This window comes from Metopolophium dirhodum, chromosome 8 (genome assembly GCF_019925205.1).
Source record: "Metopolophium dirhodum isolate CAU chromosome 8, ASM1992520v1, whole genome shotgun sequence".
NCBI classification, from domain to species: domain Eukaryota; kingdom Metazoa; phylum Arthropoda; class Insecta; order Hemiptera; family Aphididae; genus Metopolophium; species Metopolophium dirhodum.
In genome coordinates, this window is record NC_083567.1 from 9,158,804 (window position 1) to 9,186,000 (window position 27,197).

General features: G+C 30.4%; 1 protein-coding gene across 2 annotated transcripts; it reads left to right on the forward strand.

Annotated features, from left to right (window-relative positions):
- The first annotated feature begins 11,478 nt into the window (after positions 1-11,478).
- LOC132951164 (retinoblastoma-binding protein 5 homolog) lies at positions 11,479-17,392 on the forward strand. Of its 2 annotated transcripts, XM_061022909.1 has the most exons (11): positions 11,491-11,631; positions 11,694-11,817; positions 12,213-12,305; positions 12,390-12,415; positions 12,678-12,850; positions 12,955-13,183; positions 13,269-13,561; positions 13,711-13,864; positions 13,932-14,144; positions 14,285-14,492; positions 17,188-17,392. In XM_061022909.1, the coding sequence occupies exons 3-11, from the start codon at positions 12,287-12,289 to the stop codon at positions 17,274-17,276; spliced, it is 1,404 nt and encodes a 467-aa protein (XP_060878892.1). In that variant the 5' UTR covers positions 11,491-11,631; positions 11,694-11,817; positions 12,213-12,286; the 3' UTR covers positions 17,277-17,392. The 2 variants fall into 2 exon arrangements, with proteins under 2 accessions (XP_060878893.1, XP_060878892.1); XM_061022910.1 differs by having other exon boundaries at positions 11,479-11,711.
- The last annotated feature ends 9,805 nt before the right edge of the window (positions 17,393-27,197 follow it).

The following is a 27,197-nucleotide window of genomic DNA, read 5'->3' on the forward strand; positions in this document are numbered from 1 at the left end:
GCGATAGGCATAGCGTTAATAATATTAGGTGCGGAACGTGCGGTGAATAATAATCGTTAACATTATTCGTCAGCGGTCCTGTGAGACCTCGTCTCCAGTAGGTAGTTATATTAAAATATATCTTGTAGGATGGATACCTGTTGAATTTCGTGATCGAGATCGAAACCAAAACAAACTAATCGACGGATACGGAAAAAATTAACGCGACCAGGAAGAGCTCGGGGATAGATACATATACTTAGGTAGGTAGGTCGGTTCAGTGGTCAGTATTTACTACAGCGATCGTCGCGTTTGCGTTCATCGTACACGAATCGCTCGATATCGGTCGCGTTTAAGGCGGAGCATAGCGAATATGGCCTAGTAGTACGAGGAAACCCGTTGTCGACGAAAACACTTTTCTACTCACGTCCGGATCTACGACGAGTCTGGCATCGGGCGTACGAGATCGTGTCTGCGGAATCGACGGCGAGCGGACGACGCGTGTTGTGTCGCAGTTGTCGCGCGTCGCACTGCCTGCCGCCTGGTGCCTGCGTCGAACGCGTAAACGGTAAACGGGACGTCGCGGGCTGGACGGAGTGAGAGTGTGGCGGCGGCGGCGGTGGTTTCCGACGCGTAGGTACGTTATTTCAAGGTAACGAAGACCGCGCACAATATAAATAACGAACGAAATAATAAAAATATGTTTTTGTGACAACAACGACGAAATAATGTTATCGCAAACGGCAAACGATTTAAATTTTTTTACTGGGTAGATAGGTCGTAGATAATAAAGAATTCTTTATTATCTATGAGGTAGGTGGTACCTATTTTAACTGCGTGGTCCATCTGTGGTCGGATCACGATCGTCGAGATCTGCAGCAGCTGATAATATCGTTTTATTATCGAGTTATGCAACCCATGATTGTGCGCGTGCGAAACGGTAAGAATAACCGGTCAGTTCTATGGGTATGCCCCGCGCAGTCGCGACGTTATCAAAACCGAAAATATTTCGCCGTGGAAATAAAAACGTCACTTTCCCGCCCGAGCCGCCCACGAATTTACTAGTAATCAAGACCACAAAAACCGTCTCCTCCAAGATGACGTCGCCACCTCCCACGCGCCCCTTGGACGGTTCGCCTTTTGCCGAACTACGTGCGCGACTACAATATTATAATATTAAATATTAATACTAATAAATATTAAATAATAATATAAAAATCACATACAACATTTTTACATTTCAATCACGGATCATAATTACTCATAATATATTATTATTATGTATTATTATGAAATACTTTCTGCTACTCCTTGCAATATTATTGTTCAATACAAATTTCCATTCGAGCACGCGTCAAAAATGCGGATTGGATTCGCGAGTTTCCGATCGACGAACACATATTATCGTACTGTTGTTGTTGTTGTTGTTTCCGCGTAAAACAAAAATGTGCAGCGTTAGGAGAGCGTGGCGCGTATACGACCTAATCATAAATAATTATTTCTAATAATTATAATCACAAGTCACTATTACGGACGTAAGACTCGTCACGGCGTCACGTACAGACGATATCGGATGTTGTACAGTTTTACTATACCCGGAATGCCGATGACATCGAGTTTTTTGTCCTACAATAAATTATTAAACGTACAATATAATAATATGCAATAAATGCATTCGACGAGCGGTTTTTTATTTTCGGTCACGCCGATCGAACGCGCGCGCACTGCGTACCGCGTTAACCTAGGTTGCTGCAGCAGCGAGCCGACGATCGCGGTCCGCTTCGCCCGCAATCGTCACTCGCCGCACACTCATCCACGTCCTCCTCGGGATCAATCGTCTAAATACGCCGACCTCGTCGGGGATTTGATGTGTGCAATATCTTTTAAATTTTATAATACGCGTCGGCATTATAACGACGGAACTGCATTGAAATACGAATATTAATTTATTGTGGAAGCTATTTCGTATAATATAATAATATTATACATAGGTACCTAACGGGCGCGGTATACGACAGCAGCAGCAGGCTGTTATACTAACTTGATAATTATTATAATTAATCGGAATTACTCAATACACCTAATGATTTATGTATTTAAAAAAACTCGTGATTTGTGCACGCTTCGATAGTTCGATGTATTATTTACTTATATAAATAGGTACACATTAAAATATTATATTGTATAAATAGATGGTCGGCATAATATTGTATACAACATTACAACCGAATTAATACAATTGTACTAAAAAAAAAAAATCGTCATTATAGTGAAACCAATTTGTATGTGCCTGATATAGACTGTTTAAATAAACTTCAAGTTCCTATTTTAACATTTTTAAATATATTTTCACAAAACTGGGGGGGGGGGGGTGTTTTGAGGGGGAAATGCCAGGGATTCATGTATCATACTCAGTAAATAGCAAACATAACAGTATATATTATTATGTTCATGATCATACTTTATATTGTTGAGTGTTTATGTAATTTATTGTCCGAAACATAATTTATATAGTGCTGCATGTACCATGTGCCCATGTAGCAATGCATGATGATGGTTGTGAATGTTGTGAAAAAAACCGTTTATTATATTGGGCGCCAAAATGATACTTGTACGCGATAGTATGTATAATAGTTAATAGTACTTATTAGGTAGTATCTATATTACAATTTAAAAATGCTCACAACTCACGTAAAAATTAAATAAATGTCTTACAAACATGTTGTTCTTATCTTTAAGTTTGAAAGTATTAAAGCCAAAAACACAAAACTGGTTCTACTGAGCTCAAATTGAATACTATGTTGATATATAGATGATAGATTTTAAGATTTAGATTTATTGTCATTAGTAAGGTTACAGATTTATAACAATAATATGATAATAAAAAAATTTGAAATTAGTTTCAAAGACTGAAGATTTAAATAAATATAAGAAATGGTTTCCGTAACCTATATAAAGCTAGTGGAACAGACAACAGTTCGTATTTTGAAATGTAAAGTATCCTAGTCTACACTCTACACAGTGTGAATTAAATAATTAAATACATAACTAATTTATAGTAAGTTATTTACTAAACATAATATTTTAAAATAATCATAAATAGTAGTTACCTACTACACACTAATAAGGTCACAGTAATAAGATCCATTAAATCAAATTCTAATTTATTTATAATATAAACAGAAAACATTATATTATAGATTATAGGTATACATTGTAACTTTGTAAAACTGAAAAAATAACTTTGTAATTGTCTCGGTATACCTACTATAACAACACTATAGGGCCGGATGCCCCCTATAGTTTATTAATTTTTACCGATTCATTTTTCTTCTGACTACGAATAAATAAAATAACATTTTTTTACTAAACCGAAAAAAGTGTTCTTAACTAAGATTGTCTACAAAAACGTTCAGATTTAATTTTAATAATTAATAATATCGACAATATAACAAATTCAATATGTAGGTACGTAGTTATACATATTTACACTCAAACAATATTATTTCAATAATTTTAATAACAGAATATTAATAACGATATATTATTATATCGATTTAGATAAGATGTTTTTTTTTATTTCAATATTTTATTGTACATCACGTCGTATAGAGGTATTGTTTGAAGTATGGTGAAATATTTCACAAAAACGTGAAACATTGAAATTTTTTTTAACACAAATAAAAACACAATTTATTTATTTTTTGAACACAATTTTCAGTGTTCTAAATTCTAATGTAAGAATTCAGTAGATATACAATATACATGTATAATACTATAGTATACCTACTTGTATCATTTAAACATTAAAATATTTAAAAATTTTGAATACCATTTTAAATGTATAATACCAAAGGTTAGGTATACATTTAGGCGCCATACAATTATGAAGGTGATTTATGACAATTATACGTAAATATAAAACTTATTTAAAAATAAAAAAAAAATTATTAAAATACTATATATTATTATTATTATTATGAAATTTTCAAACACTATATAGAGGTGATTCGTAAAAATAAACATATAATAATAATTATGTAAAATGTAAATACGTAAAACAATCTCCCATCACCCCCCCCCCCCCCCCCCCCCCATTGGATAAACGATACGCCGTTCACTTATTACAATAAATTATGTGCATATAATTAGGTAATCGAAATTAGAATTCAACTATTTTTTTTTTTATCGTCGTTATTATATTCAATAGATTGGCCTTGAACTTCATCAATGTACCTATATAGATAGTAGCTATACCGCCACTCTGCCAAAAATTCAGACCATCCGCCAGAAGCACGCAAAATGTTTGGCCACAAATCTACAACTCGTTTGGAAACGGCGAGTGAATTTCAATATAAGTATACACATCCAGTTGGCGCACGTCTTACTTGTTTTTAGTTTGTACTTAAGCCACATATTTACGCCACACGCTGCCATCATGTGTGTCATGTTGGAATATATATATAATATTATAATATACAAATTTACAAAGTATGCATCAATTGTATAGGTAATAAACTAATAAATTATACTTAGGTAATTTATTTACGACGATTAATTGTCTTTGTTGTAATTCACAGCATTATTATCGTCTATAGTATACCTAACTATACCATAATACAAAAAGTGTCCTATTTTAATAATTTTATTCCTTATATTATGCCTAACTATAATACATTAGAACATTATTATTTCTATAGTTGTACTTGATTTTACTTTCAGTTTGCACTATTAAGAATCGGAGCATATTATTATACTATTTTGTTACAGTAAATAACAGTTTACGAGCGGACACTGAATGTCTGAGTAGTAATAATCAGTTGTAGCTATAGAAGGGTTATGTGGGGACAAAGGGACAAAGAGCTTCCTCCCACGTTAGTCTATATATACAGTATATATAACTTACATAAACGCGCGTGTATACGGTATACAAACAATATTGTGGAATACAAAAATGACAAAAAAAAAATAGCACCACTACTTCGAGAACGCGTTGCATCGTTGCATGTGATGCTGTATGCCTTTATAGTGTTTATACGTAAATACGTTTAAATGCAAGACGCAAGTCACTGATTATTGCACATCTTCATCACCATTACGATTATAAGATCAAAATAGAATTTGTACTTAATCGTATTCTATCTTCTATGGATATACGAAGAGTGTTTACTCTAAAACTATAAATTATAATACTATACTCGCAAAGCAGCCGAGTGTAATAGCCAACATGATGGGCTCTTGTATAGTGTATAATTTTCTTTCAAGTTGTTTATTTTACAGTCAAAATGCGTGTATACACACATAGCAATATTTACATTCAATTGGGTGTTAATTGTTAAATAGCTAATTGTTATTAGTTCATCAAATAACAAAAACACAGTGTTGCAAATTGCGATATAATTATATTCTGCGTACCTACACCTATTGATGTTTCACATTACACATATTTAAAATCAGTGCATTATGGGTATACCCGGAGTTTTTGCTACTACTTTCCACGTTGTGTTAAATGTGGGGAAGAACTTCTCTCGGAATCATGCAATAAATCAATGGACTCTCCAGCCAGATGTGCTTTATGTTCAGGTGAGCACACCGCAAACTATAAAGGTTGCCCAACTTACAAAAAGATACTTAAAAATAAACTTCCCCAAAGGCTCCTCCAACCGTGATCCCGGACGCTCAAGCCAAGCCCCAAGCAAGATCATATGCAGAAGCGACCGCTTATAATAATCTTACAATAGAAATCGTCACAGCAATGTTATCTCAATTTATCACCAACTTAAATTCTGTAATTGGGCCACTCCTCAACAATATCTCTCCTCACTGATGTACTGCAAAAACGTTTCACTCCATAGTTCAACCAACTACTTCTGTTTATCTAATTACTTAATTATTATTTCTGTTTACCTTATCATACCTAATAATATATCAATTCATTTTTGGGATTAGCCTTAATTGACTTCTTTAGGTATGACTATATATAAATGTCGATTATTATTCTTACCTATGTTATTGTATGTCAAATATTATCATATAGGTACTTTAATTATGTAATTTTAATACTGTAATTGTCAAATTATCATAGTTTTTACTAGAAGTTCTAAAATAAAAAAAATAAAAAAATCAGTGCATGAATTGACGGGAGGCTGTGAAGGGACCCATTCTTTTGTTTGCGTATTCCTTTTTAATTATATTATCTTAATCAATGAGAAATTTAAATACTTGGGTATATGTGCATTTTTTTTGAATTTTTTTTCTTCAATTCAATCACTGTTTTAAATTCTAAATATAAAAATATGTAAAAGTGAATTCAACTTTATAATATTTAACCTTTCTTTATCCAAAATCTATACCTGTATGTACCAGCTAGGTTATCTATTTAAGTGGAATCACAATACACTAAAATGGATCACTTGGTATAGTATAATATACGTTATACAGACATATTTAGTACTCTCATCAGGGGCGTATACAAGGGAGGGACGAGGGGGTCAGAACCCCCCCCCCCACCATTGGCTTTTTATTACCATACTAAAAAGTTTTGAGAGGGTAGGGGATTTTCCAATTTTTCCCTCTCATTTAGATTTGTTGTTTTTTTTTTTTGATCCCCCCTTTCAGAAATTATGTCTACGCCACTGACTCATGGAAGCATAAACAAGAGTACCTAATGTCCTAATAACTCAGTCAAAATATCCAAATTGTATTTTATTACACTGCCTTAATTTTAATAAATATTAAATGAGACCAAAAAAAAAACCAAACTTTAAGAACGAATAAATAACTGTACAGACACATTAATAATATTATTAGATATAGACTGTATTATGGAGTATATAGATATTGAAGACTGAATATTGAAGACTATAATATGATATGCGTGAAATCCCGGAAATCCCGGAAATGGGACTAGGTATAATATTATGTTTACACAATACACCTTAAAGTTGACCAATAAACTACGTTTTTAAAATGTAGATCTACACGCAAATAAAAATTAATGATTTTCGAGATATCCAATTACGAATCAACTTTAGGTATTATGTTACTATTACACTTTACTGTTAGTTCGAATTACTTGTAGCAGTTGTAGGTAGGTATCTAGGTAACTGGTATATATTATATGTGTCTTATCTTTTAATTTAAAGATACCTACCTACCTACCAAATACCAATATAATTACTAATTAGTACTATAGGTATTAGGTAGTTATACATACTACATAATATGGCAATGTGTTTTATGTATCAGTTTACACTTTATAACAGTAAATAACGCATAATATACGAAAATACAATATGTAAATACTAAATAAGTATATAGGTAGTGCATCAGTTTCTTATATCGTTAATTCAACCAAGCATGAAGCAGGGAGAAGTTGATTAAAGTTTTACAAAACATTATAGGTAGGTAATCAACTATAGGTATTTTTGAATGAATAATATCAATTTTTATTTTGTATGTTATTTAATGTTAATTTATCAATTGTATCTATTATTATTTATTATATAGATACAATATTTATAAATACATAAGAAAAAACCAGGCTCCACATCAGGAGGGGGTGCGTCGATCCTCCATTCCTCCCCACCAAACACGCCATTGTACTGTATAATAAAAGCTCAGCTTTTTTTAAATGTGTACCTACAAACACAAGTACACATTGTTTTTGTCTTTTGGCCAAAGCGGGACTGTAATATATTATGAATATTACAGCCATGGTTTTAGATATCTTTAATCGTGATTACAGCCAGAATCGTATAAAAATATGACCTTCTAACGTAGATAACGTTGTACGCAATTACCTACGTCCAAAACAGGTTTTAATCCGATCAATAAACTATTTTAATTTAATCCTCAAAAACGTGAATTTTTTGGCACTTTTGGTACTTCTGGCACAAATCTATAACATACGTATTATTATAATTCTGTTTACTTAAAAGATAAGAAAACTAAGTACCCGGGTTCTCTAATGCGTTTACAATAGTTACACAACAGCTCACGCACGGTAATAATTCATGTAAGCCGAGGTTATTAATTATTATATTATATTTATTAATAAAATGTTTGCCCGAAATAGTTATGCCTATCTGGAGCGTGTAAAAAATATTAATGGTATACACAACTAATATGGTATCACGTCCGGTCTTAGATACTGTTAAATAATATTTGCTTAAATAGGTAGACATAAGATAAAACGTTTGTTGATAATTATTCTATATATGTATGAGAGACCAGAGACCGAAAAATCACAAAACAACACATAACACATTGCGTCGAATAAAATATAATAACAGTGTGTGCCAGTGTACACATTTTGGCACTATACTATACTTATAGAAATGAAATGCGTGATGGGGTCATGGGGTGTTAAGAGCTAAGATGGTGTAACCATAACAGAGACTTTTTATCAGGTAGAAAAAAATGTTCAGTGTATAAATGTTCACTTGGTCCAAAATGTTCAAGAATCATTTAAAATTATCTTGAAGAGGATACCGCAATTCACGGATTAACTTATAAAATGTTTTGTTTTTATCATTATTCATTAATTGTATAATATAGCCACTATCCAAACAGCTTTACAGGTACATGTACTCGTATAGGACATAGGTGTATCATGATAAACGATTTCTTTTTTTTATTTCGAAATAATATAGTAATATTATAGTCTTTTATGAACCTATAATATTTAAAGAATGAATACCTAGGTATAAATTGATAATTTATTATTTTGTATATTTCTAAAGCGTATTCACTATTCTTCTATAATTTTCGCAGATCAATCGTGGTTTGTGTTTGATTATATTGCTATCATATTATTATTATAATATATTTATAGGGGCAATATTTCATAATATTATATTATGACGAGGCTATGAACACCTGAAGTTTCAATTTTGACGAAATTCGATATTCACGCTGCGTAAAATAACGATTTACTTCAAACTATTTTAGTTTTTTTTGTTGTAATTCAAAAAGTATTGATCGTAGAAACTTGAAAGATTCCACTGCTTTTTACTTAAATTATAGTTTTTTATAGATGCTCAATGAAATGTTTAAAATATTTAAACTGACTTTGAGTAAAGTCGTAAAGATGAATAAGCGAATAGCGTTTATAGCCCGTTTTGGTATCGTGCTACCGTAGTGTGAGATGTGTGCTAATTGGAAAATTATAACATGTGCGGGGCGAAGTTCCAAAACTGATGAGTCTATATTATTATATTACGTGTCACATAATGTGTGCTTAAGAGGTGTAAAATATGATAAAAAAAAATGTAGTTACTGTACAGCCATTTATCAAACAGTAATTTATAATTCATCTGCAACATTCTATACAAGCGCCTTCCTCCGACGAGATGACACGCATCACACCAAATTTGGTTGAAAGATTATGAATTATTGACACAAAACAATATTGTCTATACAATATGTATAAAAAACAGTTTATTATTTAGAAAAGAATCATAAGCGCACTGCAGTTCATTTAGGTACACTAAAAGAACATCGAAATTTCATTGTTTAGTAATTTTCTATTTATGGAGCATACCTATTTGCTATTTTACACCTAATTGCCTAAATGTATGGTTGTAAAATAATTTATATTTTATTTATAATATTTTTGTACATTAATAATTGAGTGATTTTGATTTCTGAACGGTATTTGACACTTTTATTGAACTACCTATACAAATAATATATATATATATATATATTTATACCTAATATGTACATAATATGTACATTGTACACAATATATGTACTATACTACTATGTGGTGTGTACTTCAGGTCCTAACCTTTATGACCTATAAGTTACCTAACATATATTCTGTGTTTATCATTAATATTTTTTATACATTTTTTTAATAAACGACGTACGTATGTATTTGTTTTTAAATTACATTTTTTACAATAAGTGATAAGAATGAAACAATACCCAGTAGTTGTAAAGTCGCCCTCCGGCTATCATATTATATTATTATAATATTATAACATATAAATTTCTTTCGTCGAAATTCAACACAACCATTGAGAACATTTATGGCATTCCACTTTTAGGTTTAATAAAAGTACCTGCGTTTAGGTGCACAATTATTTCAATATGAAAACACTATACGAAATCGTCCTAGATGGTGCAATTAAGTGGGCGGGCCCGGGTCGTCTGAAGCCGCTTATGTTTTTTCATGCTGTATCGAGTAATGAGTATCGACACAAATTGACAAAATAAAGCATTTTACTTAATATGTTAATAGTTAATATTCATGTTGAGGTGAACGCATGTATAATCTCGGAAAGTACCTATTCTCACGGGTCATGAACTGTAGGATTCCGGAATTCAAATTTGCGGACCATTTTGTCACATACGACGGATCCCATTGTCCCCATAGATAATAAAGAATATAGTTACTAATTAGGAAGATAGTTTAAGAAGATGATATTCACCTCAGTTTTCATCCCCTTTCACCCCCTCCAGGATGGTAGCCGCGGTCCGTGTCCTATCCATTTGTTTATTATCCATGCACAGGCCGTAGAAATTCGTGAAATATACTTCCAGACCGTATTCTCCCGGAAAAAATAAGCACACAACCGTATTATTAACAGATTGCAATATTAAAACCACAGAAAACCGATACAAAATGTCATAACTATATGCACAATTCCATTCTCCAACGTCCATACACCGACGATATTGTGGGAGAGGGAAGAGCTCCTGTAGGTCAAATTTGGCAAACACTACATGGTGTGATATTAATTAATTAATAGCCGCTATTTAAATTTCAAAAGGTCAATAAGTTTTGTTGTTGTGGCTTCACTAAAAAAAAAGTAATATTACTCATGTTACTCATGTAGTCATGCACTCACGCTTTTTATATCCCCTCGTACAGTCGTAGGTTAGATTAGGTTAGCCGTAGCTAGTCGTACCTAAAAGATAAATATTATTATAATTTATAATTATTGATCTTGCTATGCCTGCAATAACCTACAAAAGGCTTAGGCTATAATTTTGGGTAAACATTTGGATTGACAAGTTCTATTTCACTAACGGTACCAGCTAGTAGCTACTGTCTAGGTAAGAAGAATTAAAATAAATAATACTACCCATATTTTCCACAGCGTGAATATTGTATTAAAGCTGAATAAAATTGTCTCCGATAGGACGATCGATGTGTATTTAGGTTAACTATAATTGACTATAATTCGTAATAATTAATAATATCTATTATACTTTAACGTCGACGTTTACTTAATCAATGACGTGAACTATGATTCTCTATGAATGTTCTATTATAGGTACTTCTATGGCGTAGTGGACCGACGCCATCGCCATCTTTCGGACAAAGATAATAAAGAATTCTACGCTGACGGACGGACATGATTGCGCAGTAAAATTCCCTTATCATTTGTCATTTTTGTTTTTTATTTCATATAATCTCTGGCGGTAGACAGCCTGCTGCCCGGAGTTGTACCCGTGGTTGTTACCATAAACTTTATCTTAGTCCGTAGTTGTTACCAATAATTTTGCCGCTATTCACTGATTGCAAACGTTTTGTTTTGGTTTTATCAACATAACATTATGAATATTATGAATTAATGTTATTTAGAATTTAAATTTAAAATTTAGCGTCCGTCTTGAATGTCTAACGTTCAAAATATAGTGGGTATAACGAATAAACTTCAGTTTTTCATATTAATTCACAGTTATTTTGTGTCGTATAGTACTGTGGCAAGAGCAGGGTGAGCAGTCGTATTTCTTATTTAATTTTTATTTGAAGGCACCGCTCTCACTAGAATCTTTGTAGCAATCGGCGCTTTTTTAAATCGCCGTCGTGGTCAGCAATTAGTAAGTTTAATAATATTATACCACGGATTAGAATAACATGGCTACATGTAAGCTGAAAAGTTTGAAAGGCTAGGTCAGCCAAGCGCTTTGATTTACCACAGAATAGATTAATGGTTTAAACGGTTTAAATGGTTTTATATCAAATTTAATGTGGATTACGAGTAAATTAAATACAAAATAGTTTCAAGTTTATTTAGGATTAGATCGCATAGAAGAAGTTTTATTATTTATTCTAAACGATTAATTATTAAACCCTAAGTATACAATAATAAATTATTCGGTTTATCATAAATGTACAAATCATTTACATTTTTACTGTTGATAATGTAGGGATTAATTTTTCTATTATATTAATATGTGTAACTAAACATATAACATTTAATTTTCCTATTTAGGTAGGTAATACAGTAGTTACTGTTTCAAAACGAATTAATCAAATCTAGAATTAGATTCACCATCAACCTTAAATATGAATTTAGAATTGCTTGGTAAGTAAAAACAGGTACCTATAATTTATGAATTAAATAAATTTTATCATAAAATATAATAAATAATAATTTTTTATTTTATAGAATCTTTTGGACAAAATTATCCCGAGGTAATTATATTTAAATTTCATATTTTAAATAATGTTAGGCAATTAACAACATCTAAACCTATTTAATATTTTTATATCCAAAAAATATCTTGTTTACTTTAGTTTTTATAAGCCCAATTTATTGAATTATAATTACCTATATATTATGATCGTATGATATTTAAGTAGTTTTAAATTTGTGATCTGAGATTACTTTTAAAGTGATTGATGATCTTTATTAATGTAGATTCCTTCTTATTGTGTTTACTTTTCATTTTCAAAGGAATTTGATGGAGTCCTTGATAGTATATCATTAGCTGTGACATGTGTGTTTAACAAATATGGCACACTCTTGGCAGTTGGATGCAATGATGGCCGTATAGTAATTTGGGATTTCTTAACTAGAGGAATTGCAAAAATTATCACAGCTCACATGCATCCTGTCTGTTCCTTAAGGTAATTGTTTATTTTCTTGAATACTTTAAACTGTTTAAAGTGAAATTATTTTTATTTTAAACCAAAATAATTTATAAACCTATGTATACAATTATAATCTTTAGTTGGTCAAGGAATGGACATAAGTTACTAAGTGCATCCACCGATAATAATGTTTGCACTTGGAACATATTGAGTGGCGAAAGAGAAGAAATGTATAAATTTCCGTCGCCTGTGTTAAAAGTCCAATACCACCCAAGAAAAAAAAATTTATTCCTTGTTTGTCCAATGAAACACGCAGCTGTGCTCGTAGACACTGAAGGCAACCATAAATTAGTTCCAATGGGCGAAGATGTGAGTTTAAGCTGCAATTTAAACATATTATTCATAATTTATAATACATTAAATTGTAAAAAAATTTAATTTTACTAAATTACAGTCTGATCTAATGATAGTTGCTTCGTTTGATCGTCGTGGAGAGTATATTTATACAGGAAATGCTCGTGGTAAAATATTGGTTTTGACTTGTCCTGATCTTGAGCTTAAAGTCTCGTTTAAAGTATCTACCGGAATGACTGGTATAAAAAGTATTGAATTTGCACGAAGAGGAGATTGCTTTTTACTCAATTGTTCAGATCGTGTCATCAGAGTATATGACGCTAAACATGTTTTGGATACAGGAAAAGAAGGAGAACCAGAACCCATTCAAAAACTCCAAGATTTAGTCAACAAGTATGTTTAATATTATTAATGGTATACATTTATGTTTATTTTTATTTAAAATTTAAAAATTTAAAAATATTGAAATAATTTGTTTTTGTGATTTTTATTAACTTATGTACATAAAACTAATAAAATAATACAATTATTCACTCTACTAGAACAATGTGGAAGAAATGTTGTTTTTCTGGTGACGGTGAATATGTTTGTGCAGGTTCGGCTAGGCAACACGCATTGTATATTTGGGAAAAAAGTATTGGAAACTTGGTGAAAATATTACATGGAACCAAAGGAGAACTTCTTTTGGACGTTGTTGTAAAGCCTAAAATTATTATAGTGAAAATCATGAAAGTTTAATTTAATCTAAAATGTTTTATTTTAGTGGCATCCAGTTCGTGCAATAATAAGCAGTATATCCAGTGGCTTAGTATCTGTGTGGGCACAAAACCAAGTAGAAAATTGGTCAGCGTTTGCACCTGACTTTAAAGAGCTTGACGAAAATGTTGAGTATGATGAGAGAGAGTCCGAGTTTGACTTGGAAGATGAAGACAAATCAATTACGAAAGATATACAAAGATGTGATGAAGATTTTGAGGTAGGTATCATTCAATGAATAAAATACATTGTACATTAAACCGTTTATTACTTTTGATTTAATTAAATTCAAAATTACAATAAAACAACAACCTAACCTTCTATTTCACCTCATAATATTATATTGTAAATAATATTTAGGTTGATGTGGAAAGTGCTGAACCTGTAGCAGCATTTTGTAGTTCAGACGAAGAAGGAGCTATCGAAGACCACAAGGAAGCTCTTATGTTTTTACCGATTGCTCCAGAAATTGAAGACCCTGAGCCAGATATGCCACCACCTCCAGTTGCAACATCTACTTTATCCAAATGTCGTACAATTGATATTCATTTAGATAATGCTACTGACGGTAAGTGTTTTTTTTTTTTTTTTTGGAGATATTTTAAACATTCTAAAACATTCTTGATAACTGTACTTCTGAGGTAGTTTTTGTATTATTATGACATTTCTCATTAGTTTTCAGAAATGTAAATAAGTTCAATTATATGTTATCATGAATTTGGAAGTGTAAGCCCTATATTGTTATGTTCCATTTAGAATTATTTTTAAAATTTATTGGTTTATAAAATATAAGGACCTCAATGACTTCTAGTTAGTATAAGCACAACTAATATCAGTAATATTTTTAGATACTGAGCGAAGCAATGAATGTATTGATTTTACAATGATTTGTGTGTTTTTTATAATTTTTCTGTGGTGTATGTCTACACGTTAAGTAGTTGAAAAAATGCTTCAATACTTCAATATTCAACTTCAGTATCATTTCTGGTGGGAAAGTGAATATAATTGGTTCATTTAGGATGTCAAAATTAAAAATTCTCGGACGTTTATAAAAGTCAGGAAAATAAAAAAAATTTTCTGGAATTTTTACGTAAAACCAGTTTTTACAGCAGTATCAATTTTTTGTTTTGGTGGGACTAAAAAAAAAATACCGTTGATGCATGATTTCACTAAATTTTTATGATAGCTTTGTATCACCATACCATGAAAGTTTCAAAATATTTTGAGCAATTTATAGATATTTTTAATTTTTAACTTGGTTTCTCAATAATATCAATAAAAAAATTTGCCGAGCCAAAAAGCTTAAAAATGTAATACAAGGTTCCTCATATGTTGTTATAATTTATTATAGATAGCAATTTAAAAATATTAAAGCTACATATCATACCCATATTAGACATATTTTTTTTTTAAATGCATTTAAAGTTAAAATGTTAAATTTTTATAGCTGAGGATTGAAAACTTAAAGCTAGGTTTTTGCATAAGTATTCAATATTGTAATCAAAAAATTCGAAAAAAATAGTAACATAGTTTTTTTTTATAGTTATTTAAGTTCAAATTTGGACAATAGATATTTAAAGACAGAATAAAGATGTTATTTTGTTGTGATTCAAAAACATTATTCATTGTGACTTATAAAATTATAAATTTTACTATACTTATACAATGAACTATATATTACAATATATTTAGATTAATTTTAAGTTATTACCTATTTATTTTATACTATGAACTACGATACTATTCACACTATTCTAAGGTAAGCTGGTATTGACTCAAAAATTTATAACAATAATAAAACAAAATAATAAATTCAATGTTTTTGGCAAAAATTAAATCAAACTTCCGTAATGATTATAGTAAAATAAGTTACTTTAATAGCAATTTCAAAAAATATAAAAATTATATAAAAATTAAATTTAAAATTTAACTGAATATAAATAACACTAATATAAACATTTGGTGAAAATTGCAAGTATTTAATCTTACGTGCTTATTAGCCTGAATTTCTTCAGTTCTTTAAATATACTAAGATTTAATAAACAACCTTCTATCAAACAAGTTTTCAACTTCATACTTTTATAAATTTTTGATGTTTATAGTTTATAAGTTTTAAACCTAAATTTGGTATCACAATTTAGTCTTGGTGTACATACAACATACTACATATTATTTTTGCTTTTTTTTTATTTCATTACTATTTTTTTTAAAAATTTTGTTACAAGTTGTAGGATACAACTTGGAAGTTGGGTTTGGGACCCCCTAATAATATTGATTAAAAACCCATGTTACATATTATCTATATTACAAGATGAGACGTACATATACTTTAGTTAAAAATAACTATTGATAAATGAATAAAAATATTAATTGATTAGAAAAATCAATAAAATAAACTTAGACACCTTTAACTTTTTATTTCAAAACTACATGGCGTTAGACTTGGCTATGAATCGCATACATATACGCACATAAAAATTCCTTTTTTATTAATAAAAATAGTAAATACTAAATACCAACTTGCTACTTTCTAAATCCTAGCTCCTACTGCATAGGTAGTAGTAATAATAAATTGTGAAAAACTTGAAAACCCCCCGGGTGTATTTGCTATCAAGGGTCTTATAACATTGAGTCCATTTTCCATAGATCTGAGATCGTAATTCAAATTAATTAGGTTGATAATAATGAAAAAATAGCTGAATATCTCAAAAACAATGAAGCCAGATTGGATCCGAAATCCGAACCAAGGGATTGAATCAGAAATCTGAATCAACGGATTGGATCCGAAATCCGTATAAACGTATTGGATCCGTGAATCCAGATAAAACGGATTGATCCGTGAATCCGGATAAAACGGATTGGATCCGTAAATCCGGATAAAACGGATTGGATCTGTGAATCCGGATAAAACGGATTGATCCAGATTGGATCCGTGAATCCGGACAAAACAGATTGATCCGAATTGGATCCGTGAATCCGGTTAAAACGGATTGTCCCGGATTGGATCCGTGATTCCGGATAAAACGGATTGATCAGAAATTCGGATTAAATAATTGTAATCCGTAATCCGGATTGGTCAAAATAATGCTCAGCACTACAGTGTACCACTTGTTACATACTGTACCTTAGCTCACCTTTTTTTATTTAAATTGTAGATTGTGGTTAATATGTTCTTTATTACTAGGTAATTTGAAATTTTTGAAAACTTATAACTAGGCTGTCAATACTAATATATTATATTGTGTAAAATTTTTTTATTTCAGAAGTACATCCATTGTTAAGTAATAAAACCAAAGATAAACAACTCACTGGAGGTAAAAAAGGTCCAAAAAGAGGACCAAAACAACAATAACTATATTGTTATTATAATATGATAATATATTGTAAATTGTATGTACATACTTTACTGTATAGAATTTAAAATATAAATTTTTTATTTCAACCAAAATAAAAACAAGTATTTCCTGATTGTTTTGATTGCATCATCCAGAGTCCAGACCCACTGACCTCAAAATATGACATAACCACGTGGAAAACAAAAATATTATCTTATTAAACACACTCTTTTAATAATTAAGTACTACACATAATGTTATTATTAAATTTATATGTATTCCCTTAGAATAATACCAGTCTATAATGTCAATGTATAACCTTCACCAGATGGCGTCTTACACACACGTTATCACAATGAGAGAAATCTCCTGGAAGGGAGACTCCTTTACTCCTTGTGCTAAGCTCCTTTTGTCGAAGGAGACGACCGGTGATTTCTGTCTGACAATGGATCTGGCGTAATAAGGTGTGATCCTCGAGTTTCAGTTTCTTCAGTGTAGTAGTGTTGTTGTTGGCTTGAAAAACAGGATTGAAGTGACGTGTATGGCCGAGGTGTACCCGTATAATATAACTCTTTTGATCATACTCTCTCGTCGCTGATTGGTATCACGTTAAATGTTTGTCGACCCCTTCATGGGTCGGCCGTTTCTTATATTATGCAATACTCCATTGTTATTTTTCCATATTCTACCGGTGTAAATAAGAGTCTCATAATATACATACGATAATGCCAATTGTTGGGAATAAAAGTAAATTCAAAAACAAATTTAATGAGGGGTATTGTCAGACCAAACTGGACTAAAATTGGTTGACGCAATGATGTCTGCCGTTAATCTAGTCAGAGTATATAATATGCTTAACTGTTATCAAAATTATACTGAAAGATTGTAAATTACCTATGCTATATACGTTTTACATTAATTAAGTTCCCTAATGAATTAACTTTATGAATTTTGTTCGCGAGTATAAATATAATATAAAATATTATTATTCATCTATATTATGTTTATCAGTCTTGAGACCGGTTTTAACTTTCTACTTCTTTTCTCCATTCAGTTAGAACTCTGTTTTATATCTTCGTCATAATGTCTAGATATAGATAATAATATTATATCTTAGGCCTTGATCCTCGTTAGTTTGTGATATGAAATTTGTACTTGGCTGTCCTCTTCAATTTTTCTTATATGATCCCTTCAAAACCTGACTATATAGGGCCATTTATGCCTTGGTGTAAGGCACCAAGGTCTAACCTAACAATTTAAATTTTCTTGACTTCATGATATATTCTATAAACAAAATGGTTGCTGCGACGCTGCCTCTTATATTCTCTTTTGGAACAGAGTATAGGTATTATTATTGACCTTTATTCATTAACAATAGGTTTTTTGTAATACTTGTTCATTTTATAGGTAACAATTAAACCAATTTTGTCCTTTCTATACACAGATCCATCTCTCATTCCAAACCACTTACTATCTTTTTTTTCTAAATCAATATTTATTTTGCTTATAGTTTCATCTTTATATTATATAACTGATAAATACATTCCTCTCAAAACTATTTTCTTCTATACATTAATATTAATAATACATTATGATTTATGAACTCTACGTCTCTACTTAAAGGTTAAAACATCAACCAAATTGGACAATTTGTTTAATAACCAGTTTATTTAGCAATAAAATCAAATATAAAATAAATTAATAATTTATATACATTTCTAAACTAAAAACAAACAATTCTCTAAATGTAAGTATAATAATATTCTTTATATCAGATTAGCTGACACAGAAATTAAAGATGAATGACCAATTTGATAAAACAAATTTACTTTTACTTAAAAATCTATTTTTTTAAGAAGGGTTACTTCCTCGACACTATTTGTGTAATTTTATTCTTTTAGATAAATTTGCTTATTGTAGGTAGTAGTTTTCTCTGTACAAATTGTATATTTTTCTATTAAATAAAAAAAAAAGAGATCAATATATTATATTTAACCTATAACACTATAAGTACAGAATAAATTATGTATTAAACTATTAAGTATTTGACAAACCACATACTTCTATACAACATAGGTAATATTGTAATACTTACTATAATATTTCAATACTTACAAATAGGTAGAAATTAACCACCATTATTAAAAAATTGGTGATGGATAAACTCATGATAAAATAAAATATTATGTCATGGATAAAGTTAAAAGTGGTCGCTAACGCCGTTTGTAACCGCTACGTACGTCTTTCATGTAGCCATGTTCTATATGTAGGTTTACTGTATAGGTTATACATATCATAATATGAGGTAACCACCGACGTTGATGACGCTCACCATCGTCATTGTTTCGGCGATAGGCGTTTTCAGTCACTATTTTTCTGTAGGTAATATGTATACGTTGTCGATATTTCAGACCGTAGGCATATAATAGACATATACGTATACGAGTACATATACATAATATATATACATTACATAATTAATTAATTTTAATGGAGGAGAAGTTACTATGATTAAGCTTCAATGCCTCAGCGTACCAGCTTACCGTTTGAAAAATCAGTTAAAGCGGACGCTTTATAAGTGCAATCAGAGGTAGGGTGACTGAGTCCTCCTACACCCCCCTCCCCAACTTTAACCCCTGGCTCTTGGGCTTTTGACCAACGATGATGCAGCCATGACAACATCGGATTCTTCCCATATTTTCCCAATGTCTCGAGTGTCAACGACGTGGATAATGATTTTTCGAACCTGTTCGACCATGGATTTTAGCTATTATTATTATATTCAAATGTTCCCTCGTTATACCTTGACGCTGAGAGTGATACTTTCGACTGTAGTATATTTCTTAAAAACGATCACTAACCATGTTCTAGTTTCGTTCTGGTAACTGTGTCATCGAAATGTAAACGTCCTTGAAGATTTTTCTGATATTTCTTCGTGGACTTTTATTGATATATTTTAAGTCATTATAAAGCAAAATTGTTGGAATATTAGTGTTCAGTATTACAATAATCACATTGTATTTAAACTCTTTCAAAAAAAATGTTCAATACAATTAAATTGTCTAAGTTGAACTATAATACTTATCATATGGACATTAATAAACCACATGTAATGACAAAAAAAGCATTGTTAAAAATAACAATTTTAGAGTTTTATAAAAAAGGAAATATTTTGATTTGAACTCGCACGTACATTTAGCAATCCTTACATTTATATCGCACGGCGTCTTGGATAGGCTATTTCACTACACTACTGTAATGAGTTCATTTTATCGGCATCTCATTTTGTGAAAACACATCAAAGTAAGCGCCAAGCAGCTTATGTAAAAGTAACAACTATAATTACTACCTAATACCAATACCTTATAAGTTATAATTAGGCTTAACATTCGTCCCGGTTTTAAGGGCATGTCCAGGTGTCCCAGTCAGTTTGTCCCGGTTTTAAGAGAGGCTGAATGAATATTTCGAAGAAAAGAATATCTCAGTTCCAAATCTACAGTTAATTTTGCCGTATATCTTTTGTATGCTAGGAACTTCTGCTACAGTAAAACGAGTTATTTCACTTATGAATAACGCTTGATCGAATAAAAGGGGAATGAAAATACATTATGAAGCCTGATGGTCTATAAAATAAATTTTGGTTTAACTTGTAACGAATATTACGAACAAATTAAGAATGATACAGCTCTATTGAATAAAATTCATTCAAGTCAAAATTATAACAATCAATAGATTATGAGTAAATTATTTGATTAAAGTATTTCCAAAAATAAAAAAAATATAACAAAATCATAAAAAAACAAAATTGGTCATTCAATATCATGTCCCGGCTTGGGGATTTCAAAACCTTGGTATCCTACTTATAATAAATGCAGTAATCTAGTACAAGTGTGTACAACACTCACGGAAAAATGGTACGATAATATTTTTACCCCAATGTTTTCCTAATTTTAATTACTTTATAATTTGTTTGGCTCTAGTTGAATATATTGTATTCTTCTTTGGTCCCTTATACGTAGAAATATCCTAAAATATTATAATTTTAACCTATAGGCTTCCTATATTATAACTAAACTTGAAAACAAATCAAGAATCTTTGATACATTGCAGGCTAATATTTGTGCTTACAGTGTTTTTTTTATTATTCACTATTTAATGAGGTGACTGCAGGGTTTTAAAGATTTAATAAATAATAATACACATCATGTGTTTACTATAGACCCACAAATTTTTATGTAAACAAATAAAGTTGAACCCTGAATATTTTTATTTTTCAGATATAGTTATGCCCATGGTATTTTGGTGCACATTTATTAATGCGTAAATGTTTTTAATTAATTAATACCTTTAATAGATAAAATAATTATAATATAAAATAATAACATTTAAACATTAATTAATACAAGAATATAAAATGGTAAACAAATATTGGAAGTATTTCTAAAAGTACCTATTCGAAATGCAAGGAAAATATTTCGAATATTACTATAAAAAACTATTTAAATAGAGTAAACTATTTAAAATACTTCTTTTTATAAGAATTCGATTGTTTATTTAAATTTCATAATACTTTTTAAAAGTATTTTGCCTATGTCTAAGATTGGGTACCTACTCGAAAGCGTTGAACGAGATGAAAAAGAATCATGATCTCAATTTTGGTATAATATATATATATATATATTATGTATATACATATAAGCTATACCTAGTTGTTACTTAATAGTTATTATAATCTGCACAAAATAGAAAGTCGTAACCACAGCTAGTGTGTACGCAGATTTTGGAAAATACGTGTCAAATCAGTATAAATCTCACTTAAATAGCTTCGATAATATAACATTTTTGGATAATACGCAAATTACAAAAAAACTAATAATTTGTCCGAGCACGATAATAATAATTACGATTTCCGTTTTCATAGCAATTTATTGTGGTATTTAATTCGGAAAAAACCATATCCATCAGACCGCAATTATTTTAGCAACATCGCGTAAAGACCACTGTTGTATAACAATAATATTATTGTATATCCTGCGTATGTCTATTTTACGGTAGGTACTTACTATGTCCATTTTTAACTCAAACCACCCTTTCTCTATTTCTATCTAATTAAAATATAATAATTTGTGAAAAACTGAACAGTTTGTTATGTATTTGTTTTTTAAATGTTGTATATTATTGTGTTTAATTATACTTTTTTCTATACATCAACTTCTTCTCCTTTTCTTTCTTGGTTTTCAAACGATGCACTCAAACAAACTAACTATTAGTTTCTTTTTTTATAAATTTATTAAAAATTTGCGTTTTTAAAATTTTGAGGATGCGTAATTTTCAAACGTTTAGATTTCTTATATGCCATTTAAAGAATTTTCTACACAAGCAATTTACAATAAAAAAGGAATTATGGTTCTCAATTGAAGAAAACATATTTGTGTTCCACAAGTCACTCCTTAAATGGTAGAAAAATATAGGTATATATAAAGATATGAAAATATTTTTATTTAAAAATTCCAAAAACCAGAATATTTCACTAAGTTCATGGTCGGTGAATCATCTATTGTTTATATAACAACTTCTACGAATTCGTCTACGCTTCGATGATTTTTGTTTCTTATTTTCGTATGGAAACGATCACTTAATAATAAATAAGTACCTAGGAATAGGTATACTTACGGTTGACATAGAAAAAAAAACGTCATAATACGGTAAAAATTGGGCTGACAAAATTGAACCGAAACGCCAGAAATACACCGGTGGAGCGTGCGCTAAGGGGTTAAATGGTCGCGGGAAAATAAATTACCTAGTATAGGTATATTTGCCTAGGTTCATTCATTTTTACTCGATCTATATAATATTATAGTATTTGGTGTATATTATTAACAATACTGTGGTAGTTATTTTCATATTTAAAATAAATAAGATTATATTTATGTGAATAGCGTTTGTCCGCGAAGACAGGGTGCAATGTATAATTAAATTACCCATATTACTCGGTACCCTATACATATTTTTGAATTCTGTTTGTGGGGCATGAAACTAGTCGACTATATCTATTGGATCATCAATCTCCAGCAGACAGAATGGGTATAGGGTATTAAGTAATGTAGCCATGTAGGTAACTGAGGAGTTATGGAGTGGACTCAGTTTTTGTGGACACGCACGGACGCACGGTTATATATTGTAATCAATTAGTCACGTGACCAATGTCGTTGGCTATTGGAGGTTTGAGTGATTCATAGTGGTTAGGTAGATTTTTTTAGTGAATTGATGCAAGTATCAATGTATGCGGGTACATAGAGAGAATAGGAATTTAATGTCATCGTGAAAAGTGCGGTTGCTATAACATTAATATAAAAGTATACATTTATACATGTATATTATAAATTTATTGGAAGGAATGAAACGGAACAAACGGCTACAGATTTCAGGCGTTATATTATATAATATATCCAAATTTGGATGCCGTTAGTCATTGCAGGACGAATCAGTTGATTGTTGAGAAGAATAATTGTATTAGAAAAAAATGATGTTTAACGTATAAAATATATTATATTGTTGCAGTTACGAAATTAACATTTTGGAGAGTCGATTCATTTACTTATTTACTTATTTCAATATTGCAGGATGACATATTTACGTTTATATTATACCTACTTATTGTATATATTATGTACACTGTACCTATAAAATTAGGAGCCTGGATCGGGAGAAGGCCATGGCCTCATTTACTCTTGCGACAATCATCATTATCGTGATCAATTAATTATGGTTGTGTTTTGCTCGTAAGCATATAATTACAATAGAAATTATGATTTAAATCATTAATAATATTTCGTTTTTATAATGGGGGTTAATAGAATATTAATAGATGACATTATTCGACGACAACAATGCAAATAATATAGCGAATAACTTAATAACGTATAGGTAATTGTATATAAACCTAACCTAACCTATTATACCTAGCCAATAGGTTTATATGTTATGTATTTATTATGTATATTTAAATTTAATTGTTGCTATCGAAAATTAAAATATTAGCTTTCAAAGTTAAGAGTAATTTGGAAAATATATATATTTGTTTTTGAGTTACACAAAAAAAAAATAATCTATTTTGTATAAAAATGTCCGTTTTTCTTTTTTTTTTTATTTTTCTCAACACTTGAAAAATACTGGGAATCTTAATTTTTATCTTTCAAATACACCAAATTGATACAAATAGGGTTCAGAAACCCTCTGCATTGTTGAAAATCAAATCATTATTTTGACTACTCATTGTGTATACTTATTGTGTTTTTACATAAAAACCACACATCATTGTAAAACATTCATCGTTCCGTTCAGAATCTAAAAAAATATTTTGTACAATATCATTGAAAAAACAATACCTACGGTCGACTTTAAATTTGAACCGGTGTCTTTTTTTTTTCTCTCACGTTTTGCAGGACAGAATAGATTTGCTTCAATCCTCAAAATTGCCGAGGATATGTTAACCACTTATACTCCACCCCCCCCCCCCCCCTATTCACGTGGCCACGGACCCGATAATCGACGGAATAAGCTGATACGTCACGCAGATATCTATATTTGTATAATTCACCAATACAATATAAATATATAACATACCTGCAATCAGTGGCCTAGACATCGCAACGGAGTATGTCGAGTGATATATAATCAGTAATAATACCATAACGTCTCGAAAATACCGAAACAAAATTAATATCGGAACTACCGCCACGAGTCATCGTCCGCGAGAGCTGCACCGCGCATATACAGGATGATTCATAAATCATACTCATCCCCATTTTGTCCTGAAATTATTCAAATTCTGATTTTTGACATATTAAAATATAGCCAAAGACCTTATTTTTAAATTCTTGAATTTTGTTGTACCAACTTAAGTTTCTTAAATGAGACTCCCCACTTGTTAATGTATTTAGTGGTTAATTTTTCTGAAAAAGTTGATGTACTTAATTCAAAATTTTATCGAGGAGTTTTTCAGCCGTTTTTAAAATTTTCATCCTAAGGGATGTAAATACTAAATAGTCCTTAAAAATTGTTTAACAAAAATATAAAGTAGATGTAATATTGCAGGATCTAGTTTTTATTATACTAGGCCATTTTCAGAAAATATTAATGTTATATATGATGGATTATTATTAATCACTACAATTTTTAAAAACCACCATTGCCCTCATATTTTCCAAACTCATTATCATGGAACCATTATCCTTAGTAGGTACACAAAGTTAAACAACTTAGAAGTATACTCGTTCGAATTTTGATTCTAATGTATGTCAACGTTTTTAGATAAATTATCCGATAAATAATTTACAGTAGAAAAATGGGGCTCTTGTTTAAAAACATTTTTAAATCCACATTACTCTCAATTTGTACGAACATCTCAAGAATTTGAAAACATGGTCTTTAAGTGTATTTTACAAAAAAATAAGGGGTTGAGCATGCTTATAGTGATTCATCCTGTATATATATCCACGATATAAATTTCGTTTGAATGTTGACGACACGGCGGCGGAACAAAAAAACCACGACGAAACGGCGATTTTCATAATATATAATAATAATGTTTTATGCCACTACAATAATATTATAATGATATAGGTACCTACTCGATTTTGGGTGCATGCGAAATCGATAGTGCTGAAATCGTACAGGTACTTGGAAAACACTTTTGAACACATAATTATATGTATAACATATTTACATATTATTATGCGTACATGCACACCGCAACGTCATGTGTAGTTATAGGTACAATATGGGTACCAGTTAATACAAATAATAACAATATTCATAATATAGCTATAGCTATAGTCACTATATGGTATAGTGTATTCGAGTGTAACTACTTTATGGAGTATACCTAATACCTATATACAGTTTTATCAGCTATATCTTTTTCTTTGGATTTATCTGGACATATTCTTGAAGGGTAGGTTTGGCACTGCCGGAATACGAAAAAATAAAAACAAAATGTATGTTTTAAAAAATATTTATTTATCCGCAGGTACTTGGAAAACACTTTTGAACACATAATTAATAACTATAATTATATGTATTAAATATTTACATATTACGAGTATCGATACACCACAACTCGCAACATTATAGTGGCAAAAACTTGGATAGGATAAGGAGAGTTAACATACGAGTAGTAGGATGGGATTTTAAAGTAGAGCGAGTTTAAGATAAGGTACATACAGTTTAAGAGGAGTCAATGTCAGCTTAAAATAGCATTTGAAGAAATCATACAATATCTTCAACCCTTTTGTCTTCTAGGAAGGACACACGCGACTGGAATACAGGAGACTAGTCGTGAGAAAAATTCTCTATCTTAAGTATGAAAAAGCAGCAACATTTGTGGACTTTCCTACACATATAATGTGCTCAGATATTTATATTTTTTTATTTATTTACTCAAGCATAAATTACGGAGATCCCGTATTATTGCATCATAACACCTGTGAATTTGGCAGTGGAACATTAGCAGTCAGCAGACATCAATCCAGCCCATCCAACAAATGTGTTGGTCAACTTTTAACTTTTGTTATGCAATTATATTACTACCTTACTATTATATTACCTTATTATTTACTATAGAATCTATAGTATTATACGCACAGGGGTGTAGCTTAGAAGCCCGCGGTTGAATATACGTCTTACTATATTATGTGTGTTTATCGTTGAATGCAAAGCTGGGCAAGTTAACCAATTTTTTTAACTAGTTAAAGTTAAGTTATCCTAAAATAAAAAATAACTAAGCTAAGTAAAAGTTAGTTAGGTTAAAAATTTTCATGAAAATAATAACCAAGTTAAGTTAAAAGTTACGTTACTTTTTTTTAAAAATACCTTTAACTTACTCATAAAAGTTTTTTTATCTCATCGTAGGAAACTAACTAGTTTTGGTATAAAGT

Excerpts from the sequence above, each read along its gene's own strand:
- LOC132951164 (XM_061022910.1), top strand. Across the intron at positions 13,865-13,931 it reads AACTTCTTTTGGACGTTGTT|TGGCATCCAGTTCGTGCAAT; the intron begins GTAAAGCCTAAA and ends GTTTTATTTTAG. Across the intron at positions 14,145-14,284 it reads GATGTGATGAAGATTTTGAG|GTTGATGTGGAAAGTGCTGA; the intron begins GTAGGTATCATT and ends AATAATATTTAG.